Genomic DNA, 20,320 nt, shown 5'->3' with positions numbered 1-20,320 from the left:
AGACAGAGACAGCCAGCGAGAGAGGGAACACAAGCAGGGGGAGTGGGAGAGGAAGAAGCAGGCTTCATAGCGGAGGAGCCTGATGTGGGGCTCGATTCCACAACGCTGGGATCACACCCTGAGCCGAAGGCAGATGCTTAACCGCTGTGCCACCCAGGCGCCCCTGTGATTCATCAGTCTTACACAACACACAGCACTCACCACACTACACACCCTCCCCAGTGTCCATCCCCCAGCCACCCCATTCCCTCCCCCCCAGCAGCCCTCATTGTGTTTCCCGAGATGACGACTCTTATGGCTTGTCTCTCTCTCTGGTTTCATCTTGCTTCATTTCTTCTTCTCTTCCCCTATGATCCTCTGCCTTGTTTCTCAAATTCCACATATCAGTGAGATTGTATGATAATTGTCTTTCTCTGGTTGACTTATTTTGCTCAGCATCATACCCTCTAGTTCCATCCACATCGTCGTAAATGGCAAGTTTCTTTTTTGATGGCTGAGTAATATTCTGTTGTATCTCTACCACATCTTTATCCGTTCATCTGTCGATGGACATTTGGGCTCTTTCCACAGTTTGGCTGTTGTGGACGTTGCTGCTGTAAACATTGGAGTGCATCACCTGTGTTTTCTTAAGGCATTGTTGTGGTTTAAATTAAAATCCATATGGAAGTAGTTTGTTGTAATGTGTGAGATACAAAACGAGCTTTATTTTCTTTCAAATGTTAATCACTTCCGTTCATTAAACAATCCAGTTTTACTCATGGCTTTGAAATGCCATTTTTGGGGTGCCTGTGTGGCTCAGTCGGTTAAGTGTCTGCTTTCAGCTCGGGTCATGATCCCAGTGTCCTGGAATCGACTTCTGCATTGGGCTCCCTGCTCAGCGGGGAGTCTGCTTCTCCCTCTCCCTCTGCCCCTCCCCCTGCTTGTGCTCTGTCTCTGTCAAATAAATAAATAAAATCCTTTTTAAAAAAAGAAAGAAATGCCACATTTATTGCCTATTCAATTCTTACATATTTGAACTGTTAACGCTTCATTCATCTATATGTCTTTTACGGAGACGTTGTCAAATGTTTTTAATTATTTGATTTTATGATACATGTTAATATTACATGGACCTGTTCACATTCATTATTTTGTGATTTTTTTTTTAAAAGGTTTATTTATTTGAGAGAGAGAGTGTGCGTGCGTGTTGGGGGAGGGGAAACGGGCGAAAAATCTTCAAGCAGACCCCCGTAGAGTGCGGAGCAGAGTCTGACTTGGGGCTCGATCTCACAACCTCGAGACTACAGTCTGGGCCAAAATCCAGAGTCAGTCGCTTAACCAACTGAGCCACCCAGGCGCCCCAATTATTTTGTGTTTCTAAAAGTGTCCAAGCTATTCCTGAACCTTTTTTCTTCCAGATGAACTTTATAATTAAGAAAAACTTTTTGAGATTATGACTGGAGTCGAGTAAAGATACAAAGCATTTGGGGCTAAACTGCTTCCCTGTGAAGTCCTTCATATCCCAGAGCAAGACCAGACTGTACATGTATGAAGCCTCTTCATACCCCGTCGGTGGTTTTAGTTTCTTTCATGTGGGTATTACATGTTTTTTTGTCCAAGTATATCCCTACATAATTTCTGTGTTTTTTTCTTTTAGAGTAGATTTTATTTTCTACCTTTTCATTATTTTATATGAGAAGACTGTGGATATTAGAGAGCTATGTTTATTGACCTGGAAGGATGGTCTTTGCACAGGGGTGGGGGAAGCAAAAACCGATTTTAAATGTAACCCCATACTACTTATATTGTTAAAATATCCAAACAGTTTGTCCATCTCTTAAGAGGGGTTGTCTGTGGTGTGGTGGAAGAAGTAATAGTTGTTTCTTGCTTAGCTTGTATGCGTTTCTGCACTTTGCCATCATGTTTCACGGCCGTAGTAATAATTAAAGCTGATACTTGTGCAGTGCTCATGTGCCAGCGCCTGTCCTAAAATGCATGTATTTTCACCATCTAAACGCATCATTTCTTGTGTAACTGGGAGAAACCTCTGTCTGTGTTTCTGAGCTGGTGCTGAACTTGGAATCGCAGAAAGACTTGAAAGGGAAGAGCTTTTTTAAGTGCTGTGTTTTAGTATGATTTGGGGGCAGCAGGCCGTTCATTTGTGTTTCCGTGGAGATTCGGTAACTGAATGTGTGCTAAGATAAGAGCTAATTCGAGGATGTATGGTTTGTGTCTGCGTAAATACACACACGTGACAGGATTTTAGCAGTAAGTGCCTTGAACACAGCAAGAAAGAAAGAGTATTCCGGTTCTGCTACCTGACGGCCGTGCAGTCACGCACGCGAGTCACTTTAAAGATCTCTGCTTGCTTTTGGTAACGTGCAGATTCTGACAAATGCCTCCCTGGGTTGTCTGTGAGTGTCAGATTATAAAGCGCTTAGTGTTTTCCCTAACACAGAGAAAGCATTCACATCCCTCTTCTTATTTCATTGATTCCTCAGAATCTCACCGTGAGGTAGACCCAGAGGTCCACTCTATCCTCACAATTTTAGCAAGTACAAAAATGCAGCTTAAAAGCCAAGAAAGGAGCATGATTTGGCATAAGGAGTGCCGTTACACAATGATTAAGGCATAATCTTCCAGAAATACATAACCCCCGTGTGTCGAGCAACATAGCTTTAAATCCAGATGTCAGCAGGAAACAAGGTAAAAGTCACCCATCTGTAATCTTATTGGGAGACTTTAATTGCTTCTATCAGAAGTTTTAGAGCTGGCCCCGTAAGTTGAGGGGTCATGGAGGACTTTGATAGGGGCTGTGGGTCTTAAGGGTGAAGCCTGTCTGTTCTGCCCAAAGCCATGTAGCCAGTGAAGGGCAGAGCTGACTGAAACTCCAGTGTGTTTTCATACAGATCACTTAAGCTCTCCAGAATTCCATCTGCCTCAAGTAGAGCTGAGCGTCACTGTACCTGTGAAAGTGATTTATCCTGCGGTGTCCCGAGTGAGCAGTGAATGGATATCAGAAATACTTTATTTCTGGGGCGCCTGCCTTCGGCTCAGGGCGTGATCCCGGCGTTATGGGATCGAGCCCCACATCGGGCTCCTCTGCTGGGAGCCTGCTTCTTCCTCTCCCACTCCCCCTGCTTGTGTTCCCTCTCTCGCTGGCTGTCTCTATCTCTGTCAAATAAATAAATAAAATCTTAAAAAAAGAAATACTTTATTTCTGCTCTTTCTTGATCTGTTTGCCAAGTCATGGACTTCTGCTCTTCTGTTGCACTGTGTCCTGTTCCTGCCCCCGGGTAGCCCTATTTCAGTTACATAGACACACAGATGATTGGGAATGCCTGGTTCCTAGCGAGAGGGGCAGAGATACCATCAAAGTGTATTTGTTCTTAAGTCCGCAGATCCTGGTTACCCACCGATAAGCCTGCTCATGGGTTGTAAGGAAGGAGCTCCTGGAGCCAGGAGCCCGCTCGCGGTGTGAGAGACCCAACCACGGCCTCCTGGCGGAGCTTCGGGGCAGAAGCCGAAGAGGCTCGGGGAGGAGCAGAACTCAGAGGTGCTGCTCATCTTGCAACAGAAAATGACCATGTTACAGGTGAGGTGATTGCTGCTTTATATTCCAGGGCATCAGAAGAGGCGTGTACATCTTCGAGTGAAAAATGTAGGAGTAGGTAAGAAGTCGGGAAAGTAGCCTCAGCATAGAAGACCCGGGTTGGGACAAAACTGGAGCAGTTAGAGTGATGGTGGGTCAGGGGCGCTGCTCCCCGCGCTATGGAAAATCCACGTGTAACTTTTGACTCCCCCAAAACGTTTTTTTTTTTTTTAAGATTTTGTTTATTTATTTGACAGAGATAGAGACAGCCAGCGAGAGAGGGAACACAAGCAGGGGGAGCGGGAGAGGAAGAAGCAGGCTCCCAGCAGAGGAGCCTGATGTGGGGCTCGATCCCATAACGCCGGGATCACGCCCTGAGCTGAAGGCAGACGCTTAACCGCTGTGCCACCCAGGCGCCCCTGACTCCCCCAAAACTTAACTACTCACAGCCTACTGTTGACCGGAAGCCTTACCGGGAATGGGTGATTAACACGTATTTGCATGTGTATTATATACTGTGTTTTATGATAAAACTAGAGAAAAGAAAATGTTATTAAAATCATAAGGAAGGGAAAATACATTTATAGTACTATAAGCATATTTATTGAAAAAATCTGCATGTAAGTGGACCTACGCAGTTCATACCTATGATGTTCAAGGGTCAACTTTTTTTTTTAAGATTTTATTTATTTATTTGAGAGAGAGCACAAGCAGGGGGAGCAGCAGAGGGAGAGGGAGAAGCAGGCTTCCCACTGAGGAGGGAGCCCAATATGGGACTCGATCTCAGGACCCCGGGATCATGACCTGAGCTGAAGGCAGAAGCTTAACCAACTGATTCCCCCAGGCACCCCTTTCAAGGGCCAACTTTATTAATGATAGGACCTTGAGAAGGTCTTAAGATTTGATTTTTTATTTTTTTAATTTTTTTTGGTTTCTTGGGGGTTTTTTGTGAGAAAGAGAATGAAAGCAGGGGTTGGCAGGGTGGAAGGGCAGAGGGAGAGGAGGGAATCTTAAGCATTTCCACATCCATGAGCCCGACAGGCTCAATCTCACAATCATGAGATCGTGACCTGAGCCGAAATCAAGAGTCAGAGGCTTAACTAACTGAGCCACTCAGGTGCCCTCAAATAACAAGGCTTTAAAAGCTCTGTCCCAGGAACTGAGACAAAGATCAGACAAATTATTATTCAGTGGGTTGCCGTTAGGTATCTGTGCTGTTTAATTAGTTAAACCTAAGTAAAATTAAAAAGGGACCCTCTTACACTCTTGGTGGGAATGCAAACTGGTGCAGCCACCCTGGAGAGCAGTATGGAGGGTCCTCAAACAGTTAAGAATGGAGCTGCCCTGCAGGCCAGCAATTACACTGTGAGGTCTTTTTCCACAGGGTACAAACATAGAGATTCAAAGGGGCACCTGCACCCCAATGTTTATAGCAGCAATGTCCACAGCGCCACACTGTGGAAATAGCCCAAGTGTCCATAGACTGATGAGTGGATAAAGATGTGGTGTGTGGTGTACACACCCCCCCACCACACACACGTACGGAATATTACTCAGCCATCAAAAATGAAATCTTGCCATTTGCAACAATGTGGCTGGAACTAGAGGGTATCATGCTAAGTGAAATAAGTTGGAGAAAGACAATTATATGATTGCATTTATGGAATTTAAGAAACAAAACAGGAACATAGGGGAAGGAAAGGAGAAATAAGGTAAAAACAGGCAAACCATAAGAGACTCTTTAAAATTTTTAAATTTTTTTATTTTATTTAAAAAAATTTTTTTAAAGATTTTATTTATTTGACAGAGAGAGAGAGCACAAGCAAGGGGAGTGGCAGGCAGAGGGAGAGGGAGAAGCAGGCTTCCTGCTGATCAGGGAGCCCGATGTGGGACTCAATCCCCAGACCCTGGGATCATGACCTGAGCGGAAGGCAGACGCTTCACCACCTGAGCCACCCAGGTGCACCCCCCCATTAAGAGACTCTTAGCTCTAGGGAAGAAACTGAGGGTTGTTAGAGGGGAGGTGGGTAGGGGGATGGGGTAATTGGGTGATGGGCATTAAGGAGGGCACTTGATGTGATGAGTGCTGGGTGTTACATGCAACTGATGAATCACTAAATTCTACTCCTGAAACTAATAATACAGTATATGGTAACTAATTGAATTTAGATTAAAAATTAAAAATAAAATCCTTTCCTAGTCACCTTTGAAGTGTTCCCTAGATGTTTGTGGCTCATGGCTGCCTTGTTGGATGGTGCAGACAAAGAACATATAAGCCATCACGAAAAATTCTTTTGGACAGTGCCCTTCTAGTCCTCAGAGAGCAAGTATTCAGAGTTTCATCAAGTATCTTGTTAGCTATAGATGTTTGTAGATTGTGATTACAAGTTCTATTCCTAGTTTGTTGACGGTGTTTTACAATAAACACATTATCATCATATGCCTTTTCCACATCTGTTGAAATAATGGTTTTTCTCCCTTATTCTGTTAATATGATATATTGATTTCTGAGTGCTAACCCCATCTTGCACTGCAGGTCACATTATGCTGTTTTCTACATGGCTTGATTCAGTTTGCTAGTTTTTTGTTAGGAATTTTGATTCTGTTAGTTACTTGCCTGTGATGTTTATTTACTGTGTTTTTGTCTGGCTTGGTCGGCTTGCCTTACACAGTGAGTCGAGAAGTTTGCACTCTGGAGGAGTTTCTGTGACGCGATTTTATTTATTCCTTAAATGATTGGAAGAATTCACCTCTGAAGCCACCTAGACTTGTAGTTTTCTTTGAAGGAAGGTTTTAAATTGTGGGGGTCAGTGTCTTTAACATTTATGGAATTAATTCAGATTTTTACTTCGTCTTGTGTCATTTTCCAGGGCATTGCTTGAATATCTCTTTTACCTAAGTTGTCAAATATGTGGCATAGCTTGACTACTTTCACGTTGTCCCTTTAACAGCTCTTTTCACCTGGGAGCTCAGTAGAGTCCACCCAGGTTAAGTGTGTGTCGGTGATTTTCTGGTAATTTTATGTTGTGTTACTGTCGTTCTAGCTGCAGGAGGTCTGCTTCACCCAGGAGCACCTGGCGGTCTTGCCGTCGGTCCCTGTTTCCGCCCTCAGCGGAGGCAGCCACGGGTTTGCCCACTCTGATTTCATGTCCGTGGGCATATATCATGTGTGCGCTTCTGTGTCTGGCTTCTCTCATCAGTGCAGGGTTTTGAAGTCCATCCATGTGTTGGCACATGTCAGAAATTCATTCTTTTCATTGTTGCCCAGTGTTCCACTCTGTGGGTGCTCCCTGTCTGCGTATCTCTTCACCACTTGGTGGGCGTCTGGATTATTCACATGTCACAGTGGTCGTCAGTCCTGCTCCTGGGGCAGTCGTGTACATGTTTCGTATGAACCTAGGTTTTCCTTTCTCTTGGGAACATGCCTGAGAGTATCCTTGCTGCTTTGTATCGTAAAATTATATTTAACTTTTTTTTTTAAAGATTTTATTTATTTATTCGACAGAGATAGAGACAGCCAGCGAGAGAGGGAACACCAGCAGGGGGAGTGCGAGAGGAAGAAGCAGGCTCAAGCAGAGGAGCCCGATGTGGGGCTCGATCGCATAACGCCGGGATCACGCCCTGAGCCGAAGGCAGATGCTTAACCGTTGTGCCACCCAGGCGCACCTATATTTAACTTTTTAAGGAAACTGCCACAGTCCCATAGTGTCAGAACCACATTATATTTCTACCATTGTTCAGTTCCAGTTTCTCCACATCTTTTCCAACACTTGTTATCGTCTGTCTGGTTGATTATCATCATGCTGGCGAATGTCAAGCAGTTTCTCATTGTGGTCTTAACTTGCTGTTCCTTAATAACGAGTGATGTTGGTCATTGTTTCATTGCTTATTATTAGCCATTCCTATGTCTTTTTTTTTGATAGAATGTATTAAAATACTCTACCAGGGGGCGCCTGGGTGGCACAGCGGTTGGGCGTCTGCCTTCGGCTCAGGGCGTGATCCCAGCGTTATGGGTTCGAGCCCCACATCAGGCTCCTCTGCTATGAGCCTGCTTCTTCCTCTCCCACTCCCCCTGCTTGTGTTCCCTGTCTCGCTAGCTGTCTATATCTCTGTCAAATAAATAAATAAAATCTTTAAAAAATAAATAAATAAATAAATAAAATACTCTACCAGGGGCGCCTGGGTTGCTCAGTCATTAAGCATCTGCCTTCAGCTCAGGGCGTGATCCCAGGGTCCTGGGATCGAGCCTCTCATTGGGCTCCTCTGCTGGGAGCCTGCTGCTTCCTCTGCCACTCCCCCTGCTGTGTTCCCTCTCTCGCTGGCTGTCTCTCTGTCAAATAAATAAATAAAATCTTTTAAAAAAGTAAATAAAATACTCTACCAGTTTTTATTTTAAAAAATTTTTATACGTTTTTTAAAAAATATTTTATTTATTTATTTGAGAGAGAGACAGAGCGCACAAGCAGGGGGAGCGGCAAAGGGAGAGGAAGAAGCAGACTCCCCCTGCTGAGACAGCCAGGATCCTGCTGTGGGGCTCGATCTCAGGTGTCTGAGATCATGACCTGAGCCAAAGGCTGATGCCCAACTATCCTAGCCATCCAGGCGCCCCTAAAAAAATTGTTTTAAGTAGACTCCATGCCCAGCATCGAGCTTGAACGCTTGACCCTGAGATCCAGCATCATCTGCTCCACTGTCTGAGGCTGCCAGGACCTCGCTGCCTGCTTTTTATCTGTTTGTTTGTTCATTCTTTATAAGAGGTTTCACTTTAAGTTCTGGGTCAAGTTTTTTTTTTAATCGGAAATAGGATTTGCAAATTATTTTTTCCTGTCTGTGGCTTACCATTTCATTTTTCAGTGGTGTCATTTGAAGTGCAACAGTGTTCGGTCTTGGTGTTGCTACTTGGAAAGGGGTGTGGAAATCCACCACCGTCTAGGCCCCTGACCCCTGTCCTGTTACCACTGTGCGCACTGGGGACTCCGGCGGGAGGTGCACGGCTTTTGCATTCAGCCACCAAACATATTTCAGAGGACGTAAGAGGAGAAGACTGAGTGTCATATTAGCACAGATTCTTAACCCCTGCTCGCCTGAGTTGCCCGCCAGTGCTGCACCCGTTAACCCTTTCACAGCAGGTCTCCTGCCCTGAAGGCTCTTAGTTTTTTTTTCATAAGAGAAAATGTCCTTATTTCACAGTTATTTCTAATCAGTATTTAAATTGGCTACAAAATCCTTTCCTTTCAGCACTTTTAAAATGTTCTACTTTCCTCTGGCCTCTATGCTTTTGAATAAGAAATTTGCAGTCATTTGAATTGCTGTTCCCTCTAAGTGATGTGACTTCTTTCTTTGTCTGTATTTTGTAGCAATTGGATTATGACGTGTTTGGTTGTGACTTTCTTTATGTTTATCCAGTGGGGGGGTTCACTGAGTTTCCTGAATCTGCTGGCTTATGCCTTTTGCCACATTTGGGAAGCATGTAGCTGTCATTTCCTTTGTCCACCACGATCCTGCTTTTCTCTTCCTGGGACTCCCAGGACATGCGTTTGGTGTTGTCTGGCAGTGTCCTGAGCCCTGAATGTCTGAAGCGCATTTTTAATAAAAGTGTTTTTTTTCTCTCAGTTGTTCAAAATGGGTACTTTTATCAACTGTTGTCAGGTTTGCTGGCTCTTCTCAAGTGTATGCTGTGCTGTTTAGGTAGGTTTTGTATTTTCTGATGGTATTGTGGATTTTTTAGAGTGCATGTTTTCTGGTCCTCTCAGGAGGTTTTGGGACAGAAATCCATCATGGCCTAAAATCCAGAAACCTTTCTGAGACCTAGATTTGGATATATCACTCCCATTCCATGAAATCATGGCTAGCTGTTGGCAATAAGAAAGTGTCTAGCTTAGGGGCGTCTGGTTCAGGTCCTGACCTCTGGGTCGTGAGATTGAGCCCCATGTCAGGCTCCGTGCTCAGTGGGGAGTTGGCTTGAGATTCTTTCTCCCTCTGCCCCCCCACCCTGCAGGCTGGCTCGCTCTCTCTCTCTCAAATAAATCTTTAATAAAAAAAAGAAAGAGAAAGTGTCTGGGTCGTTTAACTGCAGTCGGCCCTGCCTCCCATGCAGCCTTTAATCTAATCACTACCTTACGCCCTGTGATCTTGTCTAACTAAACTGTTTGCACCTCTTGAACTCTAGCAGCTTTGGGGTCTCATTGGAGCTGTCAGCTCCCAGAATGCCTTTGCATCCCCATTTTTGTGGAAAGCACTGCTAATTTCCTAAAACTCATCTCAAGCTTTACCTCTTGGAGAGACCCTAAGCTGACGTCAAACTGACGCTCTCGCTTTGACCCACATTGTACTCTCCCTTCATTTCTGCCCCTGCTGTTACAGTAGCTTGTTTTATGAATAGGTATGTATGTTTCCAGCCCTCTGCAAGGCTGTGCAGCTTTTAGAGTGTTGTTTTACTATCTTTTCTTTTGGTACTACTCTTCTGGTGCCAAAGTTGAGGTTCAGTACATACTTTGTTTGGAAGATTTAAGGTTGTGAATTCCAATTGTCAGGAATCGTATGAATGGAGGGATGGCATTTTATCCCAGAGACGTAATGCGAAGGAGATGCAGTTGTCATTCTCCATAGCTTGCTGTGATGAGAGTGATGTGCTCAAACTCCAGTCTTCCTTTCCCATGTCACATAGCGATCCTTGCTTCAGACTCACCGGGACTGTGCTCTTACAGGAGGCATTCTCATTTGAAGATTTATCTGTGGACTTCACCCAGAAAGAATGGCAGCTCCTGAACCCCGGCCAGAAGGACTTGTACAAGGATGTCATGTTGGAGAACTACAGCAGCCTCGTGTCGCTGGGTAAGGCAGCTCCCCGAGGGCCTCGTAAAGCCCAGCACCGTACTGTTTGAGTTGCTGAGAGCTCTGAGGCTTCTGACATCTCTAATGGTTTTGGACCTGAATTTAAGAGATTAAGAGTCCCTTGCACTACGACACTAGGGAGGGCGTCTGCACCTCACCTTCTAATAATGAAGACTTATGTTTGTTGTGCGGCTCTGGAACTTCTCAGGATCGTAGTGTTGGTACCGTTAGTGGCCGGCACCTAACGCAAGGAACTTACTATATTTCACATACTGTTCACGTGCGGAGTGACTTACAGAGCAGTTTTGTGTGGCAGGTACGATTATTCTTCTAAGTAACTTTCCCAAGGACTGAGAGCTAGTAAATGAAAGTGCCTGGATTGAACCCAGGCAGAGTGGCTCCAGAGCTTCTGAAGTGTGTAGTGGTTTTGGATCTGGATGATAGAAGTCAAAGATTCTGAGACCCCAGTAGCCCCAGGGAGACTGTTGCCTTTGAGAATTACTTACGCTGTTGATACACCAATGGGTATCTTCACTGTGTCCCCCTGATGCCAGGCCTTGCTCATTCTTCCGAGGCCCTAAAGCCCAAGCAGTTGGGACCACGGCTTTTGTGTTTTCCCCTGAACAGGGTATGAAATTATGAAACCTGATGTCATCTTCAAGTTGGAGCAAGGAGAGGAGCCGTGGATTGGAGATGGAGAAGTTCCAAGTTCAGGATGTCCAGGTGAGCGTGAGAAGCAGCCAGGTGCGGGAGGGCAGAAATTCAGTCTCGGCTGGTCAGTGGGTTGACTTCTGTGAAATGTGCTTTGGAGAGCTCTCTTCAAGATCTGTAACCCTTTAGAGGTGATTCAGAACAGCTGACATGAGCTACTCAAATAAGTCACATTTAGATGTGGCTTCTTTGCTAAATATGTCCGTCTTGTCCAGGCCACGAATTATTCCCTGTCTGTCAAGTCTGGGACTTCAACTTCTTGTTAGGTGTTCTGACATGTTTAGTCTCCTTCTGTCCTCTGTTCACCTCTTCTTGTACCTTCAGGAGGTTTCCTTTGCCCTCCTTTGGGTGTCTGATGCCCAGAGAAGTGCCCTGTGGAGCAGAAAAGGAAGTCCTCTCTTACTCCTTCCAAACAGCGCTCCTTTTCCTCCTTGTTTAAGATTGGCTTCTGCTGTACTTTTCCTGCAGATTAGACACCATGGGGTACATTGAATGTTCTCTGTTTGCATTCTTGTTAATTAAGTTTCTTGCCCTTTGGAAACTATCTTTTAACTTAACTCAAGTCACACTTAAAACTAGGCCCATGATGTCTCATTTCTGAATTTTCCAAATTGCTCGATGGGGCTAGAGTCTAACCTTTTAAAAGTGTTCTCAAATGGTACCGTGTATTTCAGTTCCTAAAGCAGCCAGCTGTCTCTGATCTGTTATACATCCCTACTATCCCTGCTATGTGACGTTGACTTCAGGTTCCCTCGAAAGCAGACCCTGAGATACGTATCTGAGTGCCAAGAATTTACGGGTGATGTGGTTCCCACACTGTGGTGGGAGAAAGAGTAGAGTGAGATGGGGTGGAGAGGAAACGGCAGTGTGTGTGATGGAAGGGGTGCTGACCCATAGCGGCTCCTGCGAGCCCCTGTGGGTCAGGAAGCTGGTCGTCTGCTCACTCCCATCTCTCAGGGCTTGAGCATTGCCCTGGGGGGTGTTAATTCTCCAGAATGTCCAGAATCCCTGCATACAAACCAAGCATGCCAGGTGGCCTAATGGTTGTTTTGGGCAGAGAGATGTGGGTTCCTGGGGTAGACCCCACTGCCCAAGGTGCCAGTCCCTCTGAATGTAGCTGAGGCAGCAAAGAGGGTCTGCGTCTGCTACAGTCTGTGGCCTCTTCCTCCGGGATCGCCACGGTCTGAGTCTCTGGAGGCTGTCAGCTGTTTACCCTTTTCCCCCAGTTCATGGTCAGCTCCATTTAAACATTTCTCAGTGTTTTCAGATGTAATATTTATTCTTCTCTGCGTTTGAATGTTTGATCGTGCTAAGCTTTATCTTAATCCTTTCTGCATAAGCTCTGTTTTTGCTGCATTCATACTCATGGAATGTTCCTCGACTGTTCCAGCTAAATTTTTCTCACTTTTTTTGAAAGTCCCATCTCAGACCTGATCACAGTGTATGTAATGTTTTTTAGGTCCCTGAGCTGTGTGCACACATAAACACAAGGCTTATAGTTTATATCCACTTACGTGTCAGGCAATATTTATGCAATAAGCCCCTTGTTTTAATTCAGGTGTTTTTAGTCAGGTGTGCATTAGAATCCCTGGGCATTTTTTTCCCAACAGTAAGTGTTATGGATCCATTACCAGTAAAATTGATTCAGTACAGTGGTGTATATGTAGTTTTAAAATGGAGTATTCTAGAACTGGAGTTTGTAGTTTGAGAAACCTCTTGTGATTTTTAGGTCCCCTTCATTCATTGATAGCCTCCAGTTGAAGGATGACTAAAGATGATTAAAAATAAAAAACCTAGAAAACACCTTACAGAAGTGTAGAACTTCGTTAAGAAATTAAGACATTTGCATTTATTTTTTTTTAATTCAGCATTTAAATATTGAACATTTATGCTTCACTGCAATGCAGTGCAGTTAGTAGTCAAAGTTGACTAAACAAGGCCTGTGTGTCAGGGTCCTCAAGACCACTGCCATGTTCAGAGAGTCGCTGGGAGGACTCAGGATATCGTCCAGATGGCTGAGTTATTACAGCGACATATTGACAGCTTCCTCACCAGGGAAAGGCCACAAGCAGAGTCTGGAGGAATCTGGGTACAGGTTTCCTGTGCTGCTCTCTCCGTGAGGGTCACCCCAGCAACGAAGATCCAGTAATGTGTGTAGTGTTTCTGCCCAGGGAAGCTCACTGAAGACCCAGCACCTGGGGGCCTCTGCATGGCACACGGCAGCATTGCAGACTCCCAGGAGAGCAGGTGCTCAGGCTAGGGTACCTTGTTTACACAGTCCAGGCACAGGGAGCCTGTTATCAGCCTGTTATCAGGGAGTGGTGGGAACACTCCAGAAACCGGGCTCCCGAATGGCAGCCAAGGGCTACCTTGTACGTAGTCGTGTGTCATAGAAAGTTGAAGAGATAGTCATGTCTCTTATTCTTCAGGTATTGTGCTGGGTGGTGTGGTTATAATAGTGAGCATTAGAGATCATTTCCCTGCCTACACAGTGCTTGCTTTCTCATGGGAGGATAAAAGTATTCAAGTTGGCCAGTAACCAAGGTAAAGCCCAGACTCTGCAAGGTCTATTATAGAAATAAAATAGACAGATGATAATAGGGTAGAGAGTTTGTTGCTCTGCCTAGGCCGCCCTAACAAAATACCACAGACGGGTAAACAACAGAAAGTTATTCCCACAGCTCTGGAGGCTGGAAGTCCAAGGTCAAGGTGCTACGTGATCGGGTTCTAATGGACGCAGTCTTGCTGGCTTGTAACAGCTGCCTTGTAGCCTTGCCCTCACATGGCCTTTCTTCGTTTGTGCAGGGAGTGGGGGGGGGGGGCGGTGAGGCCTGCTCTGGTGTTTCTGATAAGGATACTAACCTTTTTGGATCAGGGCCCCACCCTTATGATCTCATTTAACCTTAATTCCTTTGAGATCCCATTCCCAAAAACAGCCACACTGAAGGTTAGGTCTTCCACATAGAGGTTTGGGGGCGGGTAGGAGGGATGCACAAACATTCACTCCACAACATGGTCACGTGGAGAAGCCAGTTCTAGACATGAAGACCAAAATGAGCGAGCTATGTGAATTGGAGGAAAGTGTTCCCTAAAGGAATGACAAATATGCATGTTTCAGGTCAGGAAGGGTCTTGGTGACTTCAGGAAAACAGAAAGGAAACCTTTGTGTCTGGGGGTCTGTGTGCCAGGGAGATAGAGGCTGTGCTGTGTGCAGACCTAGGTCACACATCAACTTGTAAGCAGTAGGAATACAGTTAGATTGATTCAAGTAATTTTAAATAAAAATAGTTATCTGATTTACATTAAAAAAAAGATTTTATTTGAGAGAGAGTGTGCGCGAGTGGGGGAAGGGCAGAGGGAGTCGGAGAGGGAGACAAGCAGACCCCCTGCTGAGCATGGAGCCCCACGTAGGGGTCAGTCCCACGACCCTGAGGTCATGACCTGAGCCAAATCCAAGAGTCGGACACTTAGCCAACTGAGCCACCCAGGTGCCCTCTGATTTACATTTTTTAAAGTTTGACCTGACTATATTGTGGAAAATATAATGGGAAGCAGGGAAACCAGATGGAAAGATTTTTCACTGAGCTAATAAGATAGATTAAAGTACAGCAGGGATGAGTGGTGGAGAGAGTTGGAGTATCTGGGATATACCACAAATGACCAAACATACAGCAGTCCCATTTTTCTAGTGGGGAAAAAAGTAAAAATTTCCAAATGTGTACTTATTCTTACAATGTAAAATTTAACGTTTAATTTACAAATACTTCATTTTCTGCTCTCACAATTCCTGTTACCCCTTTATTCAGACTCAACCTCCATCTCAAAGCTAGTATTTCTCTACTAGACTCTGATTTTAACTGCCAGACCTCTTTTCCCCTCATCCCCTATCCTAGGGTATTTTCAGTGAAAGAACACATAGATCTTAAGGTTTTGTGCCTGAACAGGTTAAATGAAAGATGATGCATTCCATGAAGAGGATTTCTTGGTAATAATGTTGAAATGTGCTTGGAAAGTTTCAAACTTCCAGAAAATTTAAAAATGGAGAAAAGTTCACAAACGATTTCTCATTCTTCAAGTTTGTAATGGCTTCAGTAGTTCCTCTGTCAAACCTGTTAATTTTCTATGTTCTTCTCCGTTAGAATGTAAGTTTCACAAGGTCAGGGGCTGACTGTCCCCCATCCCCAGTGTCTCGTGGAGTCAGTTGGGGTGGAGGATATCTGCTCCTCATTCCACCCTCCTTTCGTTGTTCCTCCTTGCTCTTGATGAAGTTTTTACATTTTCTCTCCATTTTGTAAACTTAGATTTGACAACAACCAGAGGTGACTTAATACACTGCTTGTATCTTATTCCTGTTTATAGCATTTTCTTTTCTTTGTTTTCCCTCAATACCTAGAGGATAGATCTTATACTTGGGACTGAGAGACAACCTTCCAAAGCATTTATCCCCTCAAATAGCATTGCTGTTTTTTTATTCTGTAAACACAACCATAGAAGAGGCTCCTGGGTGGCTCAGTCGGTTGAGCATCTGACTCTTGGTTTCAGCACAGGTCATGATCTCAGGGTCATGAGATTGAGCCCGTGTTTGGGCTCCACGCTCAGTGGGGAGTCTATTTGAGATACTCTCCCTCTGCCCCTCCCCCTACTTTTGTGTATTCTCTCTCTTTCTCTGAAATAAATAAATCTTAAAAAAGAAAAACACAACCATGGAAACATTCACAGGGTTTTCTTTCTTTATAGAACAAGTCTTGCAAGTAAATGGTCACATGACATGGCACCAGGATAACCAGGAGAAGCTTAGAAATACGAAACAAGATCATGAATGTGATGCATTTGGAAAAAAATTCAATCTGAGCATGAACTTTGTTCCTTTAAGGAAATCAAACAGTGAAGATGATGTAGATGGATTACTTTTAAAACAGCACTTAGATTTACTTATTCCAAACTCAGATTATGGAAAAACGGAACCAGATGGCTTAACTGTATTTGATAAATTGTTTCTCCATACCAAGCCCGAGGAAACTGATACTTGGTTAAAATACTATGAATATGATAAAATTAGCTCTAAGAAGTCGCAGATTATCATATATCACAGAACTCGTTTAGGAGAGAAACTTCTTGAGTGCAGTGAATGTAGGAAACGCTTCAGTAAGAAATCCAGTCTCATTAAACATCAGACCAGACATATAAGAGAGATCGCCTATGGCTGTGGTAAGTGTGGTAAAACCTTTCCCCAGAAGTCCCAGTTTGTTACGCATCACAGAACTCATACAGGAGAGAAGCCTTACAATTGTGGCCAGTGTGGGAAAGCCTTCTCCCAAAAGTCGCAGCTCACATCCCATCAGAGAACACACACAGGAGAAAAACCATATGAATGTGGGGAATGTGGGAAAGCTTTCTCCCGGAAGTCACATCTCATCTCACATTGGAGGACACACACAGGTGAAAAACCCTATGGGTGCAATGAATGTGGGAGGGCCTTTAGTGAGAAGTCAAATCTTATTAATCATCAGAGAATTCATACAGGAGAGAAACCTTTTGAATGCAGAGACTGTGGGAAAGCTTTCAGCAGGAAGTCACAGCTCGTTACACATCACAGGACTCACACAGGAACAAAACCCTATGGATGTAGTGATTGTAGAAAAGCCTTCTTTGAGAAATCAGAGCTCATTAGACATCAGACAATTCATACTGGAGAGAAGCCCTACGAATGCAACGAATGTCAGAAAGCCTTCAGAGAGCGGTCGAGTCTCATTAACCACCAGAGAACTCACACAGGAGAGAAGCCTCATGTGTGTGTTCAGTGTGGGAAAGCCTTCTCCCAGAAGTCACATCTCATATCCCATCAGATGACACACACAGGAGAGAAACCCTTCGTGTGCAGTAAATGTGGGAAAGCCTTCAGCAGGAAATCTCAGCTTGTTAGACACCAGAGAACTCACACAGGAGAAAAACCCTATGAATGCAGTGAATGTGGGAAGGCTTTCAGTGAAAAATTAAGCCTTACTAATCATCAAAGAATTCATACAGGAGAAAAGCCCTATGTATGCAGTGAGTGTGGGAAGGCTTTTTGTCAGAAGTCACATCTCATATCCCATCAGAGGACTCACACAGGAGAGAAACCCTACGAATGCACTGAATGTGGGAAGGCCTTCGGTGAGAAGTCAAGTCTTGCAACTCATCAGAGAACTCATACAGGAGAAAAACCATACGGGTGCAGGGATTGTGAAAAAGCCTTCTCCCAGAAGTCACAGCTGAATACTCACCAGAGAATCCACACAGGAGAGAAACCCTACGTATGCAGTCTTTGTAGGAAAGCTTTCTTTGAGAAATCGGAGCTGATTAGACATCAAAGAACTCATACAGGAGAAAAACCCTATGAATGCAGTGAGTGTGGGAAAGCCTTCAGGGAGAAGTCAAGCCTTATTAATCATCAGAGAACACACACAGGCGAGAAACCCTTTGAGTGCAGTGCATGTGGCAAAGCCTTTTCTCGGAAATCACACCTCATACCACATCAGAGGACACACACTGGGGAGAAGCCCTACGGCTGCAGTGAATGTAGGAAAGCCTTCTCTCAGAAGTCACAGCTTGTTAATCACCAGAGAATTCACACAGGAGAGAAGCCCTACCAATGCCATGAATGTGGGAAGGCCTTCTCCCAAAAGTCACAGCTCATTAATCACCAGAGAACTCACACAGTGAAGAAATTCTAGGAATGGAGTTACTACTCGTCTTTGACAGAGATCTCACTCTTCGTACTTCAGAAAACACAGTTAGGGTAAATCTTTCAGATAAATATTTGCATCACATTGTATGTCTGTCTGGGTAATCTTTTAGGGTAGGAACTCTGAGGTTATGTAGGGAGAGCTTTCAGCAGGTTAACCTGTTCATGTAAGAACCCCGAGAGTAGAGATGCAGTGGATTTCAAAACCCTGTCAGACATACAGTGGGAAATGAAAAGCAACGAGGAATAAATACTGTGAACATCAGAAATCCTTGCGGAGGTCCCACCTCATTCACTGTTGGAAATATCCCCACTGGGGTAAACTCTAGTCCAGTAAGTGAAGAAAAACCTCTTGACTGCAGCAAGTAATGTCATATTTTCATCAAGAAGTCACAGCTCATTGTGCATTGAGAAAATACTCTCAGGAATGAAGCCCAGTGAAAATGCTAAATATGGGACATTCTTCAGCAGGTAATCCAACCATATTGTATTTTGGGGGAATTCATATTGTGGGTAAAACTAACAATTTAAAGACCTTGGAAACATGTGCCCCTAGAAATAAGGCTATAAAGGGAAGCCATACATTTTTTTATAGACGGGGTTATCAAAAATGCCCAATTCTAATGGTTGGTATGTTCACTCTGAAGAATGAAGTTTTAAAAATATGTGAATAAATTGAGTCATTGAAACATCTAAATAAGACATTTCTCAGTGGTATTTATGGCTGATTTTCCTGTGTCACACAATGGGTCTCATGTTTTGGAATCACATGTGCTAATGTAATTGCAAGCATGAAATGCACATACCGTACCTGGTAGTGCCTCTGATGTGAAGACACGCCATGTGCTGCTGGTTTTTCTGCTTCAGTGATACAGTAAAAATGGTAACTGATATAACACATCTTACTGCTAAATATGCAGTAAACGATAGTACCACATCCTTCTTCCTTACGGTTTGTTGGCATATAAAAGGGGTCTGTTGTTGCTGACCTTTCTCTCCAGTACAAAAGCCAATATTATGTAAAGTCGTCTGCAACCTGAAAGTCAGAAACAATTTATATTAAATCTGGTTAATAAGTATTCAAAGGCAGGAACCACAACCCAGCAGTAGTGACTCATGAGTGAGCAAAAGAAAGCAGGAGTGTGAACTTTATCACGCAGCACTCAAGCTCAATGGCGGTCATGCTGTGCAAAGTTCTGTTCCCGTTCAGCTTGGCGCCTTTGTGCCTCAAGTAGGTGTACTTCAAGGACGGCATGTATGTTACTTCTCTCTGATGAAACATCACGATGCTGTGTGCGGTTATGTTTATGGTGTTTCTTAAAATACTTTGTAAAAAAAAAACAAAACACCTAGATGGAGAAGCTAATTTAAGAGTCACTGTTCAGAAAATGTAAAAAATAGATTTTTGTGGTGAGAAATATATTTTTGGTGTATCCAAGGAAGCCTGTTTTGCCTTCCTGCGAATTTCTGTGACCACTGGATAGGGTTAGGGTTAGGGTTTTCATTGCTGCATCATTTGAAATATCTGTGTTTCACCTTTTGTCACCAGTTGCATCCTCTACGTGGAGACTCCCACCGTGAACCTTTCATGATAGATAGGGTTTGCTTTGGCAGTGCATGAACTACCCCTTAGCTTAGGTAGAACTTTGCAATGATCTTTACAATGTTGCTTGACAAAGTCTGTGTATGGTGGTGAAATTCAGAAGAGTCCAACCCTGACCTTGTTACCAGACTTGATAAAGTCAAGACTTCTCTCATATACAAGTTGCTTTATCAGTACGGTGTATTGCACCTTTGATTCTAGCAGTATTTTTTTCCTTTAGTTACCAAGTTTAACGTCACTGTTGAGAAATTGGGACTTAAAATTTTCTAAACCTCTGCACCAGGTTAAAGGTATCTAAGTTTCCAAATTTGTATTCATACTCGAATGTATGGACTTCCTACTTTTCTCCCTAATATCTGAACGTGATTTTTATCAACTTCACTTGTAAGAGAATAGTGACAGGGTAATATCTTAGTTTGTAGATTTTCCCATTTTTAAATTCTCTTCTCTCATGATTCTCTTTCCTAGTCCCAGAGATGGATTCATTAGTTGTTGGATTGAGCTTAGAGTCTGTTGTCTAACAGTGACCTAATCTTGCTCACTTCAATTCTAGATTATTCCATTAACTATTAAGCAGTTAAACCCAGTACTTTCCTCACTAAGTAATAGACCTTTGGCACTAGCCCATTAGTCTAATATCCAAGAACAGGTTTTTTTTCCCCTAGGTGCCAGGTATCAGTCGTCGGGAGGGCTAATGCTGGGAGCAGAGGTCTCATTTGTCAGAATATCTTGTGTGGAGGCCCAGCTCTGTTGTGTAGAACTCAGTAGGGACTCTCTGAAGTCTCAAGAGGGCTTTGATTCTGAAATTAGATATTTTTAGTGTCATCTTTTAAATTACCTTGGTAAACCGTAGAAAAAATGTGACCCCACATTTCCA

The 20,320-nt window shown here is 43.9% G+C and overlaps 1 protein-coding gene across 3 annotated transcripts in view; it reads left to right on the top strand.

Annotated features, from left to right (window-relative positions):
* Positions 1-18,537, top strand: part of ZNF84 (zinc finger protein 84) — a 21,575-nt gene extending 3,038 nt beyond the window's left edge. Inside the window, exons 2-6 of one of the 3 annotated variants that reach the window (XM_019803733.2) lie at positions 1,398-1,571; positions 3,374-3,574; positions 10,279-10,405; positions 11,033-11,128; positions 15,854-18,537. In XM_019803733.2, coding sequence (XP_019659292.1) covers positions 3,560-3,574; positions 10,279-10,405; positions 11,033-11,128; positions 15,854-17,829 — 2,214 coding nt within the window. In that variant the 5' untranslated portion in view covers positions 1,398-1,571; positions 3,374-3,559 and the 3' untranslated portion in view covers positions 17,830-18,537. Of the gene's footprint in view, positions 1-1,397; positions 1,572-3,373; positions 3,575-8,126; positions 10,406-11,032; positions 11,129-15,853 lie in introns of those variants that run through there. The other 2 variants (XM_011229824.3, XM_019803732.2) reach the window with 2 other exon arrangements.
* The last annotated feature ends 1,783 nt before the right edge of the window (positions 18,538-20,320 follow it).

Source organism: Ailuropoda melanoleuca, chromosome 12 (genome assembly GCF_002007445.2).
Source record: "Ailuropoda melanoleuca isolate Jingjing chromosome 12, ASM200744v2, whole genome shotgun sequence".
NCBI classification, from domain to species: domain Eukaryota; kingdom Metazoa; phylum Chordata; class Mammalia; order Carnivora; family Ursidae; genus Ailuropoda; species Ailuropoda melanoleuca.
Note: the sequence above shows the minus strand (reverse complement) of the source record. Positions and strands in the feature narration are given on the sequence as shown.